Genomic DNA, 22221 nt, shown 5'->3' with positions numbered 1-22221 from the left:
TCTGTACACTCTTCTTGTCAGCATATTAAAAAAAAACCCAAGGTTTATGAATGATGTTGTTTATTCCACAATGAAGCCCAAAATCTTTGGTATTTAAACATACAGCCCAGATGCTACAATTTCATCTTCAACAAGTGATGATAGTGGGGGGGGGGGGGGGGGGGGATTTATACATCCCTAGTGTACATGGCACTCTCCCTTTTTCTGTAGATATAGGCCTAATGTATTATTGTAAAGTGAGGAATGTCCGTGTGCATTTTAATTTCTTGAATTTTGCGAGAGCTAAGATTCGTAAAATTAAAATGCATATGAAAGTTCTTGTCGACACTATATGCATTGAATGTTAGAGGCAACTTGCAAAAATTTCATGCAATGAAAAAGGTCGTCGGCTCCAATTTGCAAAAATTTCATGCCAGGAGAAGATCTTGTTTTACAGTAGGTCCTTTTACAGTCTCTGTGGATCTCTGTGGATCTTTGTGGAGTGGAGTAGAGTAAAGAGGAATGAATGCCGTATACTGAATATGAGATGTGGACATTGTTTGCTGCCACCGTCCTGCTGGAAAAGGAGCCATTTCCCCTCTGGTTCCTCTTCCTTCATCAATTCCCACCAAAGGGCATTCTGAATTATGCCCAGTTCTCTAGAGAAATCAGTCTCACAAAGGTCACACTTACCTTCTAAGTGCGACTCGCTTCTGAACAAAACTGACTTGGCACACAGGGCCAATAAGTTGGAACAATGTGTGAGTACTTTTCCCTCTGATGTGAGCAAACTGTGATTGTTAAAGACAGAATCTGAAATCCTTCCACACTGCTCTGTAAGCAGCAATTTACCCAAAGCACACATTGTATTCAAAGTTTGAGGCACCTGGAGTACGTTTTGAAGTCTATGAGATGCACAATTGCAAACTGTTTTTCCTGCCAAAACATTCATAATTCTATGTAAAAAGAACTTTGTGCAGCATGTCCAGCAGACTGGACAGGGACAAAAAGTACCATTTCTACCATCAATTATGACTTATGGTAAAATAATCGACAATAAAAGAAAGTAGAGCACTGGACCATCACAACAAAATATCTTTTGACACAGTTTTGTTTCCTGAGTTGTCAACAAGTTTTCATGAATTTATTTTAGGCATTTTTTTTTCTATTTGATTACAGTCCCAGTGATAACTGGCAGATATACCTAAACACTCATTTTTAAGTAAAATGTAAAGAAAATCTGGCCAGCTGCTCTTAAAATATTCCCTTCACTCTTTAGTCTCCAGTTTGCTCTCGTTCTCTATAAAACTTTGTTGGGTGTTGCAAATTATAACTTCTTCCATTTTATACCATGAAACTATGAAAGTGACAAATGCAGAAAGATGTATTCAAATTCTGCTTTACCAGTACTAGTGTGAATACATTTGTATTATATACTATGTAAGTTTTTAAAAGCCAAGATACAAAATTTTATCCCCCTTCTCTCTCTCTCTCTCTCTGTCTTTGTACCATATGTGTAGAGTTGGAAAGCATGTACTGTATAGTTTTATTGGGAAGTCAAAGCCTTATTGCGCATATATGGTAGTAAACAAGTTTATTAGTGCATATAATATGAGTAACGACGCTATGGGGCAAGGTCATTTGTGTGGGATAGAATGGTGAGAAATTGATCAAGTGATTTATGCTTCATCTGATGTGTCAAACAGAAGCCAGTAATGATTGGAAGTTGATTAATGTCCTTGTGACAGAGGTGTGCAAAAAATACACAGAATATGATCATTTGTGTGTGCGTGTGTGTGTGTGTTCACTGCTGTGGCCACAGACTTACTGTTTATTATGCTTTTTGTACGGCAGGTTCATATCACATTTATAACAGTACTAAGCATTACCACCATATGTCTACATATTGTAGGTGTATTCACCTGCTGCCAGGCAACTGTAAGCTGTGCAAATATCATTAGTGTTGATGCAGCTTTATCACACTGATCCGCTATGCATTCTGGCTAGAATGAGCAGGTGTACACATGTACACTCATACAATATGTTAATGTTTTATGCAAATGTAGGCAACACTTTGTAGTCTAACGTTAGAAGTCATGTAGCATACAAATGTTATTAAGACGACAATCAAAAGTCTTTTACCTGTGCTTTTTTTACATGTTTTAATAAAAACAGATCAGGACATATGTGACCCGCTGCAACAAAAGGATCCGAAAGTCGGGGGAGGACAATTTTCTGAAAATCACATGACATTATTCCCTTAGGCGCACCTGGTAAACTAGGGACGGCGAGCGACGCGGTGCGACGCTTCTGCAAATTTCTTTCAATTTCCGACGTCAAAGGACACCCAGCGACGGTTAGCGACGGCGTACAGTCACTAGTTTAGACTGCGTGTCGGCGGGCGCCGCCGAGCGTCGCAAAGCGTCGGCTAACTCCCAAGTATACTTGTAAAAGACGAGCCCTCACAAGTGGACCGTTGCATGTACGAAAAGGAGCTTACCTGGTGGCCGTCTCGCTGCGTCCGCGAAATAAGCTCCTTCCCTCTACCCTACCGATGCGTCCCGATGCGTCTCGAGGCGTCCCTCGTTGAATGGCGACTATTGTTTCGTAATGAATAGAAAACTAAAGTGCTACTACTAGTGCTAAGCGGAGAAGCCATCGGCAATCCAGGATTTGGGGCCACGCACTGTTTTGACATGAAAATTACACTTACTGATACATGTGCAAAATAATTAATGTATTTTAGGTTACAGAAATGAATTGTGACATGATTCAACTCCTCAGCAATGCAACTGCGAACCAAATTCGGCAATTAGTATTAAGGAGGAAATGCCATAAATATACTATTGCTTGATGCTTTAAAAAATCGCGAGTTTACCGTTTAATTCGCGCTACTCGCTCGCTACTCGTACGAATCTCCGATACGCGTGCGTGTACGTAGTGCAGCGTCCGAGTATACTTGGGCACACAATCTGCGCCCTGGGCTTGAGATAAAATTTTATGAAGCACAGCTGTGACTTGTGAGAGCTAAAACATCAAATGCAAGTCCCCGCACCGTACGTAAATTTTCATTTAAACGCAAGGAAGTTCATTGCTAAAAGGAAGCGTGATTCCGTATAGGCAAATATCGAACGCAACCTTCGCTAATCAAATGGAATAGAAAGTGCTACATATTACTAGCAGACGAAGCGGAGAAGCCATCAGCAATAGAACAGGGTTTGGGGCTACGCACTGTTTTGACCTGAAAATTACACTTACTGATTTTCTAGGTTACAGAAATGAAGTCTGACATGATTCAGCTCCTCAGCAGTGCAGTTTCGAACCAAATTCGGCATTAAGTATGAAGGTAGAATTGCTGCCCGATGCTTACAAAAATCGCGAATTTACTGTTTCGCGCTACTCGTTCGCTACAACTCCCGATATCGTTCCGAAAATCCCCGATACGCATTAAGTATTGTGTTATAATATAGCGTGTGGTATAGTGCACATAATCTAAGCACTGAGCTTGGGAAATTTCAGTAGTTGTGAGAGGTAAAGCATCAACACATGCAAGTTCCCGCCCGAGAGCGACAAGCAAGTTCATTGCTAAGCGGACGCTCGATTTCGTAGGGAAAATATCGAACGCAACCTTGACGAATCCAATGCCAATTTGCGTTTGTTTCTAATTCAACGCACAGTTTCAGGCAAAACTGTATTACTTATTTGCAGTTGCAAGTCAAATCTCTCACAGGGCCAGCGAGCCCTGGTCCCAACAACTTTTGTTACTGTCATTTTAAGGCACGACGGACATCCACTCGTTGGTATTCCAGAATGCGTTCGGAATACACTTTGTACCTTTTATCTCAGTGGCATGCACTCGAGAATGCGCCCATTCTATACCCATTCCGGCCGTCGCCTGGGAATGCTCAGCTTAACAGGGCCTAGAAATAAGCCGGGCATTCCGGAATGAAACTGAGAATGCATCAACAATAAGGGTGACTATGTCTAATCTCTCTATTGTCTGTTAAAACCTAACGGTAACACTACCAACAGGATTAATTTACCAGGGTTCACAACCTTTGTCTTCTAGCATGCATTCCATCAGCCCCACGCTTTCACCAATGAGGTGCATTTTGTATACGTACATGACGCTACTAGCTCACCGTTTTGCTTCCTTCGCTAGCTCTCAACGATCGAACATGTGGCTGGATCTCTAGCTGGCCTGGTATTGCGAAGGTACCAAGGTAGTCTTTATACAGGCATGCTAGATTTCGAATTTTCTATCAAAGGACATTTAATTCAGTTTTCGCCGAGAAGGAATAAATCAATCCTTTTGCATGGCTACGTGAACATTTATGATATCAGGGAGGTGAGGTCTGTTCGCTATATGCTTTTTTTTAGGCGAAAAGAAAGACAAAACAGTATCATATGACGTTTACAGGAACTCAAAAGGGGCTTTTACTCAAGACTAGTGCTAGAGACATGTCCCTGGCTCACTCCCACTCCCAGGCCAGACTGTCTAATTGATATCTACACGTGGTTTACAACAAGGGTGGGGTGTGAAGGAATGCATACGCGCATTCCTTTGCTGGCAGGCAACACTAACTTATTGATTGATCCACTCTGCTTTCATGGAAATTTCCACAAGCTTTGCCTGGCTGGGGCATAGGTATCATTCCCATTTATTCAGCTAGCACATGTTCCTTTGTTTGTTTGTTTTAGTTTTAGTTTAGTTTAGTTTTTGTTTTTGTATTGTACCGAACTTCTTCTTTGTCAGGTGGGCTGGGGAGAGGAAAGATCAAAGTGAGCTGAGAGGGAATGAGACAGGGAGAGGGGAATCAAAAGGAGGAATCGTCTGCTGAGCATGTTGTCTCCTATACTTTTGCACAGTTCCATAAATTGTCCTCAAATGCCGATCATGTGAAATTAACCGGATTTGGATCAAACAGAATTGAACTGATATGAATAATAATATGAAAATCAGTGCTGATGCTACAATACAAACGCATTCTACGTCACTACGAATGATTACAAGTTACTGATCTTATACTGCAGGACCTATAATGTATTACAAAGCGTTTTTAAAGCGACAGGGCTGTTATGAAATTACAGACCAGCGTGGCTAACGAGCTACCCTCACAACCATGAAGCAAACGGGTAAATTACAGATAGGAAAATTATTCGACATGTATTCTAGCATGTTCCGGAGCTGCATGTTATTGCTATTTACTTTCGAACGTAAAAGCAAACATGTGACATTTATTTTATCGTCGTACGGAGTTGAATATTATCGTTATTAATTTCCGAAAGTTAAAGGAAATATTCCACATTTATTTTAGCATCTTCCGGGGCCGAATGTTATTGCTATTTACTTTCGAACATAAAAGCAAACATCCGGCATTTATTTTACCATCGTCCGGAGTGGAATATCATTATTATTCATTTCCCAACGTCAAAGCAAACGTGCGATATTTATTTCAGCATCTTCCACAGCCGAATGATACCCTTATTCATTTCCCAACGCAAAACCAAATACTCGACATTAATTTTAGCACCGTACGGAGCTGAATCTTACTGTGATTCATTTCCAAAAAGTATAAGAAAACATCCGACATTTATTTTAGTATCATACAAAGTCAAATATTACCGTTATTTATATCCCAAAATTAAAAACAAATATCCGACATCTATTTTAGCATCTTTCGGCGGTAAATGTTATTGCTACAGATTCGAACATAAAAGCAAACATCAGACATTTATTTCATCGTCGTACGGAGTTGAATTTTATTGTTATTCATTTCCGAACGTCAAAGGGATCATTCGACATTTATTTTAGCATCTTCCGGAGCTGACTGTTATTGCTATTTACTTTCGAACGTAAAAGCAAACATGCGACATTTATTTCAGCATCTACCAGAGCCGAATGTTATCTTTATTCATTTCCGAACGCAAAATCAGATATCTGACATAAATTTTAGCACCTTAGGAAGCTAAATCTTACTGTAGTCATTTCCAGAAGTATAAGCAAACACCCGATATTAATTTTAGTATCATAAAGTCGAATATTACCGTTATTCATTTCTCGAAAATAAAAACAAAATATCCGACATTTATTTTAGCATCTTATGGAGTCGATTGTTAGCGCTGTTCATTTCCAAAAGTATAAAGGCAAACATCCGACTTTTCTTGGTGGCCCGATCGGTCCACCAAAATCTTCATACAGTTTGTATATGAAATTCTGGTGCCCGACGTGCGTTTTTTGATGGCCCCGGGCCACCGCTAGTATCGAGACCTGACGGTATACCTGGTAGGTACCTCCTAGCAACAGGGTTGGCGTCTCAATCTGGCAAGAAAAAATACGAATGTATCGAACTGCGGTACGAAACGCAATTTTAGGCGACGAGTATTATATCGTAAAAAAACAAATTAACCAACATACCAATACAGAAAATCGAATAAAAACAAAATCTCTGTGTTAGAAATCAGTTTCCAGAGACACTTTCACTCATTTTTTTTTTCACACTGAAACACAACGTGTATAATGGCGCGACTTTTCTTTCTCACAACGCAACAGGGCGGCGTGTAGTTCTTTTGAAGGTCAAAGACAATAGTAGAGGTGCACGAGGCCGCTATCATTCTTCGTGAATGAATGGTTTCAGTATAACGCGTCTGCATTCTCGGACGCATTCCGGACGCCTTGAATAGAGGATTTTATAATCCCCATTCTCGGAATACGACGGAATGCCTCTATTCACAAGGCTGAGGGGAGTAACAATAGGGCATTCTCAGTGCAGGCAGAATGCGTGGACCGGGAATGAAGTAGAGAATGCCTGCATGCCGGACGCATTCTGGATTACCAGCGACTGGATGTCCGTCGCCACAGCATACACACATCACATTTTATTTTGCTTTCTGCTTAACTGCGTCATCATGCGTCCCGAGAAGTCCCTCTCTGATATGGCGACTGCTGTTTTTTAATGAATAGAAAGCGCTAAACTGTACTGGCAAACAAAGAAGAGAAGATTAATCATTATCTTACAATGTCTTAATGAAGCGTAAAGTTACTCTAAATACTACGGATTTGGAAGTAAAACGTGATTCGTTTTCTTCTCTTAAATGCGTTCTTTGAGACCTTCAGCAAATTGTGATAGTCCCTTACGTGCTACTAAGTAGGTTATAGCTCGTTATTCCGAAGGTTCGTTATTCCCGAATTTCATTTTCGGATTAACGAATCTCCGGAATAACGCCACAAATGTTCGGATTAACGAACGTCTAGATATAGGGAATTTGCGTATTTCGGATCAACGAACCTTCGGAATAACGAACCTTCAGAATAGCGAACCTTCTGAATTTTGAATTGATTTGATTTGATTCATTTCATTCTCATTTTCATTTTTTTCTTTCATTCCACAAAACATAACACAAAGTAAATCTCAAATTCAATCATAAGCATAATTATATACATTACAAAGTATAACAATCAATGGTAATCAACAAACTTGCAAAGATATGCACACATACTGGAATTACAAAGTTATGTTTGAAGGATAAAAAAATGAGAACTGAGGGGTCCACTAAAAAGCATTGCTTGTAGATTGTGGACCACTCTAAAATATCTTCAAAAATACTTGTTGTAAGTACAAGTACATGTACATAATACAGAAATAAGACAAAATGAAACAAAGAACAGAGACACAACAACATGGCATGACTAAACTGAGGGGGATACGATTGAAAGGAATACCCTTAGCAAAAAAAAAAAAAAACACACACACACACACACACATTTAAGGGAAGAAGGGAAAGAAAGAAATAAAGAGAGTGCCTGCACGCTGGACAGAGAAACGGAAAAGGGGATTGTGGAAGTATTTCGGACAGCTGGTGACTGCACGCAGCTGTGGAAAAGTTAAGGATATAAAATGCCGAATTTCTTTATACACTTGTACTTTATAATGCCATTCTTTACTTTATAATGAATAACGAACAGCACCCACTAAGTACAGTTGTATTTAGTGGCAAGTATAGATACGAGGCCGATTGTAGTCATCATCATGAAGCATACTAACGTAGTATTTAATCTTCCAGCGCGCGTTGGTGCGTTGTTTTGTAATTCTTGGTAAAACCATTGTTTTCAAAGAGAGAACATCATCTTGCTGATATAGATCTGCTCTACAAAGCTGTCACATTCATGACAGCAGTTTTAAATTCTGTATTAAACCTATGTCATTAAACTTTTCGTCTAAATTTCGTCTTTATATACACACTGATTAAATACGAAAAGGTTTTAAAATGTTCATCAAAGAAGGGGGTCTGGACATTCACATGTTGGCATCAGTGACTGTTCATTCATCACGATTTATTTTTCTCTGTCCATTCACGAATCAACAGTATCATCATTTCATCTAGTATTAAGACAAAAAAAGTAATGTATATAGATAGGGAACATAACTGCATCACCAATAAAATGTTATTATCGATGTGTATCACAACATACCTTGGTACCAGCGCTCACACTCGTGTTCATTCGTTTGTTTTGGTTTTCATAAAATTCATTCTTTCCTATCTTGGTGGTACCTTATAAGCAGCCGTTGGGTTTGCAATTCCCTCGTCGATTGAACGTCGACGGACTCTTCGATAATTTTCAGCGTCGATTACTAACTTACCTTAACACCCACAGACACGCACGACAGCTTTCAAAGTCCCTTGGCTGTAAACTTGGAGAGGTGCTCACATGGACTGTTATCTCGGTGTCGTAACATGCCGAAACACAAATTCCCTATGCCTAGAGGTTCGTTAATCCGAAAATGAAAAAGGGTCTGTTAATCGGAACATTTTGTGGCGTTATTTCGAAGTTTCGTTATTTCGAAGGTTCGTTCATTCGAAAATTAAATAAGGTTCGACCGCATACAATCCGTTCGTGTTTTTCCCCTTATTTTTTTTTTCCTTTGCTGGTAATGAACATTTAGTTTTAACTTAACGAAGGTGAGGTGTATGTATTTTTCCCATCATTCATGGGAAGAGAAGAAGAGTGAAAGAGGGAGAAATGAAATCAGACGGAGGACACGTAGCTCAACAAGCTGTCTTTTACACCAGCATCAGTAATATCATTACCATCGCTTGGCCCTTTTCGTATCAAAATTAGGAACACGACCACCATCATCACTCGAGATAACACTTAAGCAAACTAATCACAAAGTACCAACAACCTCTCAGACAACAACACAAACAGTACAAAATATCACACAGCACACCGAAGAGGCTGGGATCGAACTTCCTTCGAAATATGCAGTACTACAGCAAATTGGAGAAATCGCCGTTACGAAAATACATGTGCAGTAACCGAGACGGGTGCTGTTCGTTATTCCGAAGGGTCGTTAATCAGACGCAGACACACAAATTCCCTATACCTAGAGGTTCGTTAATCCGAAAATGAAAAAGGTTCGTTAATCCGAAAGTTTGTGGCGTTATTCCGAAGGTTCGTTACTCCGAAGATTGGTTAATCCGAATCTGAAATTCGGAACAATGAACCTTCGGAATAACAAATCTTAGGAATAAAGAGCCTTCGGAATAACGAACCTTCGGAATAACGAGCTGTAACCAGAGAGACACCTGAAAGAATTTTTACATACCGGTACTTCGAAACAAAGGGAACGAATAAAGTGACATTAAACAAAAGAAATCGTACCAAACGAGGTATGAGAAACAGAGGAAATAAAACAATGAGTAAAGGCCCTCGCCGAAGTTTGCAGCAGCGAACACCACGCGAAAATTATACAAAGTCAACACGTGGCAACTCGCTATGACGAGATCTTGAGACAGACATATTTTGTTCTTTGTAATCTTTATCAGTACACAATAAACAATACAAAACAGAAAATGAATTCGTTGGGACCGGAGAAATTAGTTTGTTATATCGGGTATTATTTTGTTACATCAGGATCTCCTATGCCTAATCGAGTTTCCACGGGACACTGGAAACAAAGTTCGAACGCTTTTTCACATGCACAAAATACATGCAAGAACAATTATCGCAGGAGCAAATGTGTTATCATCCAGTTCATTCCCAAAAATCTTCTTTTTTTTCAATCACAAAATAATTGTCCCGAAACGAGAGAGTGCCACAGAACTTCTTTAGAGTTCTGCGGAGAGTGCCCGTCACCTTCTTCTGAGGGAATTGACCAGACGCAGTGCAATTCTATGCAGCGACAAGGGCTGGGTAGTTAGTGAATGAGTTGCCTCCTAATCCGTCTTTTGTTCGCACGAGGCGTGGCGTGGACATTCTGTTTTGAAATCGGCAAGCCGTAATTGTCTCTGATCAAAGTTACTCTGTACACTGTACTTGAAAGTCTGTGGTGTAGGGGGTGACTGAGACACCTTCCTTGCAAGACACAGTGCGATGCGTAAAAAAAAGACAGATTAGTGCTTGTTCATTAATTTTCTACGCCACCACGCCAATGTGCTGAATACGCATTGTATCACGTTATGTGCACCATCTTGTTGATGAACCCTATGAATTTGTTTATCAAATCGTTGCTGACCGTAAAAGAGAGGTGGAAAATAAAGTCACGAACTGCCAGCCGCATGACAGAAATGTACCAAGCAAGCAAACAAGCAAGCACCAGTGAATGCCGTTTACAAACGCAAAAACTTGAACTGTTAATAGCAAAATCGACTGAAATCGTGTTTAGACTAAGTAAGAAGCTAAAGGGCCTACTCGTACATTAATATTGCAGAGATCAGTTACTGAGGATGATTTAACAGAAAGAAAACTCGCCTTTTAAAATGCAAGGTAAAACTCGCTCCACATCACAATAGGGCAACGAGTAAGTTCAGATGTACATGTTTGTTGATTTACAGATCAGCAGTTGCGATCTTAACAAATTTAATTTGTAGAGGGAGGCAAAGTGAAGAAACTCGCATCTGAACCTTCACCCCTCTGAATAATATCTTTCTTTCAATGCAAAATGTTTTGGGTATATCCAGTTATTGTTTACTATAAAACATAGTCATGTGTTATTTACAGGCTTTTTCATGTTATTTATTGGATTCTATACATCTTAACTATTCCAGTTTCTTTCCCCCTGACTGATATCACAAAGTCTGCCATAACGATGTTCGCTTAATAGTTTACGTTCCATACGAAGAAATTATGTCTTTTAAACGAGGAAAAAACAAAAACAAAACAAAAAACAAAAACGAACGAATGTTGATAGCCAAATAACTTCACAGTTCGTAGGTGAAGGTCCTTCAAATTTTCCAAAGTAATACGTAGTTTTGAGCGTGAAATTGTCAGGATTTTGCTGTCTAACCCGGTAGTGGCTGCATCACATATACTCGTAGTGAATTTGTGTGGGCATACGAGGCCTTTCGTATATTTCTGTGAGTAACCAATCCCTTCCTGTACAATTTGTAGTTCAGTAAACATTTAAAATACTCAATTAAGTACACAATAATAAACTGTTCGATATTTCTACTAACGGTCAAAAGAAAGGCTATAATTAGAATCATGATCTTTGCGATGACAACTCATGAGCTAGTTCTTCGATCGATATTTCCAGGCTATTTACACGCGGTTTATTCCAGTGCGCGCATTCTTTCGTCTGGCACCTTGGGTCTGGCACCTGGTTTTGTGGAAATTTTCCACAAGGAGGGGAGAAGGGTGGGGTGTCAAGTTTCTCGTAAATGCCAGAGAGTGCCTACACAATCTCTTTGCTTCAGTTACTGTTGTGTTTTTCCCCTTTGCTGGTAATGAACTTCTAGATTTAACTTTACGAAGGTTGCTAGCACGTGGTTCTTTTTGTTGTGAGGTGTATGTATTTTTTTTTTTTTTTTTTTTTGCACCATTCATGGGCCGGAAGGGAAAGAAGTATGTTCTGCAAGCTGTCTTACACTCGCATTAGTATAACTTATCATCACCATCACTCAGATCACTCAGCCTTTTTCTATAAACATTCAGAAACATGACCAACATCATCATCAATCAAAGATTATTCCTCCCGTCTATATTTCTTTTCTGAATTATCCTCCACTACTCGCTTTAATGATTAACAAAAAATCGTAACTGTTCGTTACTTTGAAAGTTTGCAATTTCCGAAGTCTCGTTATTCGAAAAAAAAATAAAAGCAACAACAAAACTGTGTTGCTGTTTTGAAGATTCGTCAATTCAAAAACGAAGGAAGGTTTGGTTTTCTAAATGCTGTTAATCCGAAAACAAAACAAATTTTTGACCACATTATTCGTTTTCAGATTAACGAACCGTATTTCCCATTTTCAGATTAACGAACCTTCGGAATGTCACAAAATGTTCGGATTAACAAACCCTACTACACTTTCAGATTACTATAGTAACAAACATGGAATTTGCGTTTTTCGGATACGGAAGAACGAACCATCGGAATATAAGTATATACACCTATCCGGTATCATCATACCTGACTCTTTTTGGAATAATAACCACCACGCAAAGAAATTAACAATGTCAAACTGAGAAACTGATTTCTTGCCTCAAAATTTTCCCTGATGCCGTCTATATATTTCTTTTCTGAATTACCCTTCCCCCTTTCCAGAATACACACATCACGCAAAAAAAAATGAACGATATCAAACTGAGAATTTCACTTACTTGTATTTCTTGCCTCAAGATTTTCACTCCCTTCTATATTTATTTTCTGAATCACCCCCCCCCATCCCCTAATCGACTGAAAAAAAAAAAATAAACGTAGTTACAGTCATTCCGAAGGCTCGTAAATCCCAAATTGACGAACAAGGGGGGGGGGGGGAAATCGTTTTTTGAAGAATCGTCGACTCGAAAACGAAACGGGGGTCGATATTAAATCGTTGTTAAACTCAAAAGATAAATGAGTAAATAAACAAATAGATAGATAAATAAATAAATACATAATAAATAAATAAATAAAATTTCGTGCCGGATTAAGAGTGTTCAGACTAAGGCACCTTCGGAATAATCCCACACACTGTTAGTTACTTAAAAGTTGATGCCTATTTAGGTGGTCAAATCTTACGTTTGAAATGAGAAAGTGGGAGCATTTGCAGACATTTTAAAAACATCCGACATTAACGTTTTAGCACAATAAAGAGCCGAAAGTTATCGTTATTCATTTCCGATTGTAAGAGCAATCATGCAACATTTACTAGTATTTTAGCACCTTACGGAGCCGAATGTTACCGTTAATCATTTTCAAATGTAAAAGCAAACTACCGACATTCATTTTAGCATCTTAGGGAGCTGAATGTTATCCTTATTCATTTCCGAACGTGAAAGCAAACATCCGCTATCTATTTCAGCATCTAACTGAGCCGATTGATACAGTTAGTCATTTCCAAAATTAATGTAAAAGCAACAATCTCTTACTGTTTTAGCATCGTACGGAGCAGAATATTACTGATATTCATTTCCAAATTTAAAAGCAAACATCCGACATTTATTTATCATACGGAGCCGAATGTTATATGCTGCTGTCCACTTCCGAAAGTGAAATGAATCATCTGACAATATTATTTTAGCATCGTACGGAGCCGAAAAGTAGGGCCTACTGTTGTTCATTTTTAACGTCAAGGCAGATATCAGACATTTACTTTCCCATCAAACGCAGCTGAATGTTACTGTTATTCATTTCGAGATGTAAAAGCAAATATCCAACATTTATTTTAGCATCGTATGGAGCAGAATGTTACTTCTATTCACTTCCGAACGTAAAAGCAATCATCTGACATTTATTTCAGCATCTTCCGGAGCCGAATGTCATTGCTATTTACTTTCGAAAGTATAAGCAAACATCCGACATTCATTTGATCATAGTACGGAATTGAATATTATTGTTATTCATTTCCGAACGTCAAAGGGATCATTCGACATTTATTTTAGCATCTTCCGGAGCTGAATGTTATTGATATTTGTTTTCGAACATTAAAGCAAACATCCGGCATTTATTTCACCATCACACGGCGTTGAATATTATTGGTATTCATTTCCAAACGTCAAAGGGATCATTCAACATTTACTTTAGCATCTTCCAGAGCTGAATGTTATCGCTAATTTACTTTCGAACGTTAAATTAAACATCCAGCATTTATAGCATCTTCCGGAGCTGAATGTTATTGCTATTTACTTTCAAACATAAAAGTAAACATCAGACAGTTATTTTATCATCGTATACGGAGTTGAATATAATTGTTATTCATTTCCGAACGTCAAAGCAAACATCAAACATCAATTTTAATGAATCAATGTTACTGTTATTCATTTCGAAATTTAAAAAGCAGACATCCGACAATTATTTTAGCATCGTATGGAGCAGAATATTACTGCTATTCGCTTCCGAACGTAAAAGCAATCATTTGATAGTCATTTTAGCATCTTCTGGAGCCAAATGTTGCTATTTACTTTCGAAAGTAAAAGCAAACATGCGGCGTTTATTTATTATCATCGTACGGAGTTGAACATTATTGCTAATCATTTCCGAAAGTCAAAGCAAACATTCGACATTTATTTCAGCATCTTCCGGAGCAAAATGTTATCCTTATGCATTTCCGATCGCAAAATCAAATATCTGACATCAATTTTAGCACCGTATGGAGCTGAATCTTACCGTTATTCATTTCCAAAAGTATAAACAAACATCCGACATTTATTTTAGTATCATACGAAATTACCATTATTCATTTCCAAAATTAAAATGAAACACCTGACATTAATTTTAGCATCTTGCGGAGCCGATTGTTGCCGCTGTTCATTTCCAAAAGTAAAGGCAAACATTCTGACTTTTTCCTACGGGAGAAATAGGACGACTTCGTAATACACTGTATTTAGTTCTTGAGTCACTTGACAGATAAAAAAAGATCTCACCTCATGCATGCAAAATTTTACATGTATGGAGCTGCCTAATTAAGGCATACATTCGCGTTTAAGTGTAGACCTACATGTGTTTTCATAAACCCTCTTCGATCGCTACTTTCAAAGTGTTCCCCGTTCAGTGAGATCACACCCCATAATTACGTTTTGAACTCGTGGGTTGTTACAACGCCGTCATTACCGACCGCGAATTTAAACACACGCGAAAAAGTCGGCACCGATGGAAACCGCGAAAGTTTCTGTACGCGAAAGAAACCACTTTTACAGTAGCCAAACGAAACGCAAATCAACTCATAACCAATGTTGAGACAAAGGAAAGCGTCGGGACACGTCGCTCATCGTCGGGCTATCACGAACATCATTTGTAATCTGGAGAGGCGCGTCTGGACACGTCGCTCGCTATTCAATTTGAGCACTGGCCGTGACCATTCAGAAATCTCGCTACATCTCAAGCGCCATGTCCCGAAACGTCGGCGCTATTAAAACGAACACTTGCGTGAGCGGAGGTCACGCAACATAGAAAAAATCAACAGCTTCTTTCGAGGGTGTCGGCAAGTGTCAGCAAGCGTCGGCAAGCGTCGCGGTATCATCAAAATGATGGCGCGTACTGCTTTGACCGACGCTTAGCGACGGAGTGAAAACATACTGCGACGCACTTCATTGTTCTCGCAATATGTCCCCGTCGCTGAGTGTCGCTCTCCGTCGCTCGCAGTCCCTACTTTACCAGGTGCGCCTTACTCTTCCACTTTAATGTCATATATAACATGACTCATAAAGTACTCGGTTCCGGAGATGTCGATGATTTTATTAGCGCATGTCGAGTGGTTTAGGAAATCAGCGTTTCGAGAAAACCACCTTCAAAGTTTTCCTTCCGATGCTATCATGATCAAGGGGAAGCAAGACAGTTAACACTGTTTGACAGTAGAAGGTACGCTCCTAGCAACCTCCGGGATGTTCATTCAAGCTTAGTGCCAGTGGTCTGCGCACGGCCAATCAGTAACAAGGATGCCACGCACTGACCAATGAGATCACTCCCTCGTTGCTAGGGGCGGAGTCTTGCTGCGCCGCTAAATCCAAATCTTGGACACGTTTCTGTCGTTGAAAGTCGGAAAATCATGGCTCAGAAAAATGCTATTTTCTTGCCTTTCCTTTGATCATTTAGCTTCGAGATTTCGGCAGATGATAGAAGATACATTAGACCACAAAATTATCTCAAAAACAGAAATGCGAACGTTTTGACTGATTTTGATGACCTGACTTCAAACTCGATTTTCTCGGCTCACCTGTCAGCGACTTTCCCTTTTGTTGTAGCGGGTCACATATAACATAAAACTTTGCTATACAGTGGATCCAATCATCATTATTCCCACTAGTAATCAAGTAATGGTACAGTTGTTGATCCAATACTGTGTGTATTAAGTTGTCACTGATGTACGTGTAAGATCTAGTCCATATACTGAGTTCATCTAAATATCATGGATATCAAATGCTATCAATCTAATGCCAAGGTACTTAGGATTCTTTATACATCTAAAGTAAGTGTTTAGCATTAGAATGAGAATACAATACTTGGTAAGATCTGAGACTTGTCGATGTGAAGGAGAGGCCTGTGGTGTGATCTATTATAAGGTAGACTTTGTCTTCCAGGACTGATACACAGAAAGCCTAGGCCAGTTTGATTGATGTCAAACGTGTCATTTTCCCCTGACCAGCTTCATGCACACATAGTGTATGCTGTAAACGTGGAAATTTTCGCGGTGTTTATATTTTCGCGCATTTCGCGCAATCAGAAACTAGTGCAAAAATAACAGTACGTGAATATTTTTGCTTGCCATATGTTCCTGTGTGTGTTGTCTTGATTCCGCGGAATTAAAAAAAAGCGAAACTCTTCTTACCCGGCCAAGCGCGAAAATATCCACTTACAGTATCACTTCTCAGCTGCCGAGTCGAATGTAATACCAGACCAAGACAGCTCCATGTTTCACTCCATCATGTACTGTAGAGATAACCTCTGATGCCTTCCACATTGTTTTTCTTTCTTTTTTTTTCTTCTTAAAGCTACAGTACAATGTGGATAACAAAATCGTCTGGAGAGAAACTGACCCATATTTTATTCTCCCAGGTTGAAAAGATACTCTGTACAGATGTAGTACAAGTATGATTCCATATGTTTGGCCTGCAAACAGATACATGCAATATGCATTTAAGGTGAGAATGCCAACTAAAATGTACAATCAGAAGTGTATTTACAAGCATTTACAGTGTAAAATTATGATTGAATCATATTTTTGTATGAAGTGGTACCTTCCATTAGGAGGAATGGAATTTGTGTAGGCCCACTGTTTCATAGTACTTTCTCACATTTTATGCATTTTTTTTCCAATGGATATTACCGGTATCTAATTTACATAATTGATTTGGAAGGTCATGGAGTGTGATTCAAGGATGATTAGTGTACAATAGTATTCACCATACATGTATGTGCAGGTCTGACTGTGTGAAAATACATGCCGTACATGTACACTGTAAGTGTTTGAAACAGTGTTGGTGTTGAACAGCAGGATATGTCGCTTTCTGGTAGGGTTATAAAGTTCACAGTGGTGTTTGTGGAGTACCTACATGAAGCAGCATGTCTGATGTACAATGCTGTATTGTGCTAAATACACTGCAGGAATTTTTTGCCTTGCAGCCAACGATGGGGTTCCTTCCTCATCTAGGCTAACAGTAAATGAATGCCTTCTGAGGATGTATTCATGCCATGCACAAAGGTCTCATGAGCCAAACATGAAATTGTATCCTGAATCCAGAAAGTTCCCCACAACTGATGTAGGCCTACATAGGGAAGTACTCACTAAAAAGATTACCATTATTTTCTTAAACTTCAGTCTTCATCATGTGTTGTGGTGTGCTGGTCATACAATCACTGTGTGTTTATTGAAGTCAGACTACATGTAGGCCATGACATATGGTGCTTTCATGAGATATGTTTTATGTCTATTCCTGGAAAGTGGATAAAATAGTGGATTAAGTGTCATCAGTCATACATAGAAAGTAAAGCTCCTTGAAAGGAGCCCATCTCTACTTTCTCTCTCTCTTTATTCTCTTTCTCTTTTCTCTCTCCCTTGGCGAAGTGATTTTTCCCCCATTCTCCATTGGAAACACACTTTGAGCAGGAGATGATATTGTTGTGGAAGTATCAGCTTTCTTGGGAACCCACCCAGGTCCAGGGATTGGGTAAAACTTGTCCTCAGCGACTCTTGAGAGTTTCCCACCATTAGCTGGGAGCTCTGAGTGCTGGCCATCAACCTTGAAATCAGAGATGATCCTTAAAGGTGGAATGCATCCATGAAAGGATGAAAAAAAAATTAAACAAACTAGTTTTCATTCCTCCCCTATCAAATATTCTTATCGGAAGGACAATATTTTGCGCCAAATCCTTAAACTCATTGCATGGCAATATGACTGCACGTGTGGATATGTTTTAAGCAAGGGCCATATTTTTGGCAGCGAGTATAAAATTAAACTTGCAAAGAAAATGTATTGCATTGAAAGGTTTACCAGGCAGGTAAATACAGTGAGGAGCTCTTTGTAAATATGTTACTGTGCTATCAGCAAAGAGGCAAAGAAACTAATGAACATTTGATGGGAAATAAGGATAAAATTTCCTAATGTTGGAGGAAATGAGATGAATAATTCAATTCCATGCCCAAAATTATTCAGTGAGAGTGACCATAAAGTAAAGTAAAGTGAAAGTAAAGTGAGAGTGACTATGCAGTATGATGCTTACTTATACTCAATCAGTTTCTACATTACTTATTTCATTATATCTGCTACCAATATCTGTAAGCAATTTTTTTTTTTAACCTTATAAAGTCACTGGGTGAACTTGAATCAAAACACATCAAACCCATACCAAAGTTAGAGGCTTTAAGGGCTAACCAGGACTTCAGTGCAGGTCTAGTCTGTACTTCTGTGGTATTCCTAGGGGATTCTAAAATGTATCAACGAGATTTATACCACCCCTTGAGTAAATATTGTTAAAGATGACTTTACCCTCACTCATTATTGGAGTACCCATTAGAATGGCTCCCCTTGTTTCAAAGGAGGGGGAGAACAGAACAAATCTCTGACTTTATGGTACGATATATGGTATATATTAAAAATTCTGCAAAATACTTTTACTTGTATGTCCACATATTGTGTTTTCCCATGAGAATATGCTGCTTTGTCTGTGACATGACTTGCATCAGGTTTTATTGTTTCTGAACTGGGTTGTTGATCAGCAAGAATCCACCTTGTGTTTTTGATATTGACTGAATGGGAAATTCCATTACAGGTCACTTGCAATTGTGAATATCACCCTTAATTGCACAGAAAATTGCAATGTTTTGACCCTTTTGCTCATTGCTTGATGAGTTTGGGAGCAGTAGATTTTATTTTGGTTCCTTCAGTACTCTAATAAGTAGAATTGAATGAGATGAATTGTATATCACTACTTGTTTTCTAACATGTTGTTATCATTTTGCTATTATTTCTGTCATTGTTATTGATAATATTTTCACCACTTTCCTCATTGGTACACATCGCAGTCATGACTTTTGATATTACATTGAATTCCTTTTCCTTTTTCAATGTAATTCCTACAGAATTAATGGGGTGTCTTTTGAATATTTTTTTTTTTTTTTTGCATTTGATCTAAAGATGTTTCTGAAATTCCTCTTCATACTCATATTGTATGTTTACCTTTCCTTTCCCCTACATGTATACCAACAGTTGCATTGAACTGAATGATTGTTGAATTATAGTCTATTTTCTCTTTTCCTCCAATTTGTTTCATTACCTTATGAATGAGATATCCCCTCCCGTCCCTCTGTTGCATAGTAACTGTTGTCATGGTAATGTCCTTCAATAAATCAAGAGTGCTGTGGTCTCCAGTATGATGAGTAGGGAATCCACGTTGTAGTACAGGCATGTTTGTTATTGTTCTCCTCTGGTGGGAAGTGACTGGTGTTTGTTGTAGGTCCTTCAGTGCTGCTTGGTTCTGAATGACTGACTCTTGACTCTGACGGCCTTTGACGGATATTTGCTAGTGCTAGAACAATGTGATGGACTGTTGTGATGGACTGGTTGCATTGATGCTGTCTACATGTATTAGTAGGATATTTGTTTGTTTTTGCATACGTTATTACCCTGAATGTCTTTTGGACATGTCACAGGATTTGTTTGATGGTTTGTTTGTATCCAGGATTTGATTTGTTTACATTTGCTGAAGACTTCACATTTACTTCCCATTTTACAAATTTTTGATTTTAGTAACTGTACCCTGTATTATATCAACCTCTTCAAGTATATTTCTGTCATTTTGCATTTTGCAATTTACTCTGACATGTACATCAACTACACCTCAGTTTTGTGCTTGTATATTGCGAGGAGTTTATGAATTTCAAAATGTTACCTCAGAGTGTTGGAGGCTTCAGTTTTTATCTGATATAGCCCCATCTTTTGACTACATTGTACATCATCTAATGGAGGGCCTCACCCCCCATGGACACCATCTTCACTTCTCGAAATTTGAATCATTTTATTCCAGTTGTAGAAGGATCTCACTCACCCAAACCTCCAGAACTCAATTCATGGAAATCTATAATTTAATAATTCCCTTTTTTCCACCATTTTTTCTTTTCTTTTTAATTGTTCACTTTTATACCTGATTTGATGTGACAATTCTCATTCTAAAGCACTTTTTCTGTTAGCTACAGTAGGTTTCTCCCGCAAGCATATTGAGATATTTACAAGCCATAAGATTTCGACCATCTTTTCTGTTTTTGTTCATCCTCTATTCATGCTCCCACGTCTATTGAACCCATTTCGCACAGGGTTTGTGGCATACACTGATTTACATTATGCCTGAGAGTATGAGGCAAATCCATGGATGAGATTTTGGAGTCATCATGAATGAGGTTTTCGTGAGGTTTTCGTGAGGTTTCCTTGAGGTTTGCAGGGCCACACTGGTGGATGTGCCATGATGCGCACATACATATAAGATGATCTTAGACAGTGATTATATACAGCCTCTCGATAGATATCTGTCTTGGGTTGAATTGCTGGTGCATGGATATCCCATTGCCACTAAAGATGCAGAAGGAATTCACCCTCTTTTACATTTCAGCATTATCACCTTCTGGCCGTGTAGAGATACAGGGATGATAGAACAAGCATATCAGTATGAATGTAAACAAGAGAAAATCTAAAGTCAACGTCTTGTGGTTGAGTCAACACTCCAAAGATGTCCTGATGGCTTTTAGAGTTCATATTAAATTATGGCTGAGTTTAATTTGTTGTAAAGCTATAATTGAGTTTAAATATTTCATGCCAATTTGCAGGAAAAAAGGGAGGACTGAGGGCGAGCCAGGGCTATAACAGCCAGTCTTCACTGTCAGCTGACTGTGAGAGCATCACTGCCAGTGAGGTACTGCGAAGGAGACAGCAACGCAAGGACTTCAACAAGCGACACACGCTGGTTGGCATTGAGAATGCAGAGGACCTAGAGAACTTACAATTTTCACCACAGGTGGGTCTATGCAAGATTTATGAAGTAAAGTGGATATCTAAAAGCTATTCATCCTTATAATGTACTGTCACATACCATACAGCATGGACTTAATTAGAAATCTCATTAAATGATAACATAGAGTAGGCAGTCTCCGGCAGTGTATATTGCTGAGAGTTGAAGCAGGTCTATACAGGCTGTATATCATCTTAACATAGAGATAAACTTCACATACATTTCCATGTTTGATAGTCTGTTTATGTTAGATACACATGTAGGCCTATATCACCTCACAACCATGTACACATACATGTACCAATGTATGACTTGCTTCAGTGATTCAAGATGAATTAGCCCACTAATTCTCAGTAGATTTGATACTATACGGTGAAAACCTGTGCAGTGCCTTTATGTGTCTGCTTGCCCCCCTCCCCCCCCCTTTTATGTAGTGATATGTTGAATGAAACCTCCTTTAAGTTTTAAACTCTTTATAAAGATGAAATTGCACACATGAATAATATGCATGCATACAGTATAAAAGGAGGAAACAAGGGTACAACCTGTAGATATCTCAGATCCCTGTAAATTTTAAATTAAGTTTAATGTCTTAATACTGGCTTGTATTACTGATGAGAGATTTAACTTCTCTTCCACTACTAGCTGATATGATCACAGTTCTGTTTTATGGTAAATTGCAGCTATTGTGTTTGACATTATCATGCGGTGATATTGCACATTCTACACTCGGTAACATTTCTGGGTCTTGCAGTCAAATAATTAGTGCGTCTGTGCATTACTACTCAATAAGTCTATGGTACCAGTAAACCCAGCAGGGCAGAAC

General features: G+C 38.8%; 1 protein-coding gene across 7 annotated transcripts in view; it reads left to right on the top strand.

The window, feature by feature from the left end:
• LOC139741558 (SRC kinase signaling inhibitor 1-like) overlaps nucleotides 1-22221 on the top strand; it is a 158501-nt gene that overhangs the window by 74036 nt on the left and 62244 nt on the right. For all 7 annotated transcript variants that reach the window (XM_071652139.1, XM_071652140.1, XM_071652134.1 and 4 more), the window contains exon 2: nucleotides 21214-21401. Coding sequence is in view for 3 of the 7 variants with exons in the window: in XM_071652140.1 (XP_071508241.1) it covers nucleotides 21214-21401 (188 nt within the window). In the remaining 4 variants the exon portion in view is untranslated. The remainder of the gene's footprint in view (nucleotides 1-21213; nucleotides 21402-22221) is intronic.

Source organism: Diadema antillarum, unplaced genomic scaffold (assembly GCF_040938485.1).
Source record: "Diadema antillarum isolate AM-2024a unplaced genomic scaffold, OU_Dant_1.0 seq00000934_RagTag, whole genome shotgun sequence".
NCBI classification, from domain to species: Eukaryota; Metazoa; Echinodermata; class Echinoidea; order Diadematoida; family Diadematidae; genus Diadema; species Diadema antillarum.
Note: the sequence above shows the minus strand (reverse complement) of the source record. Positions and strands in the feature narration are given on the sequence as shown.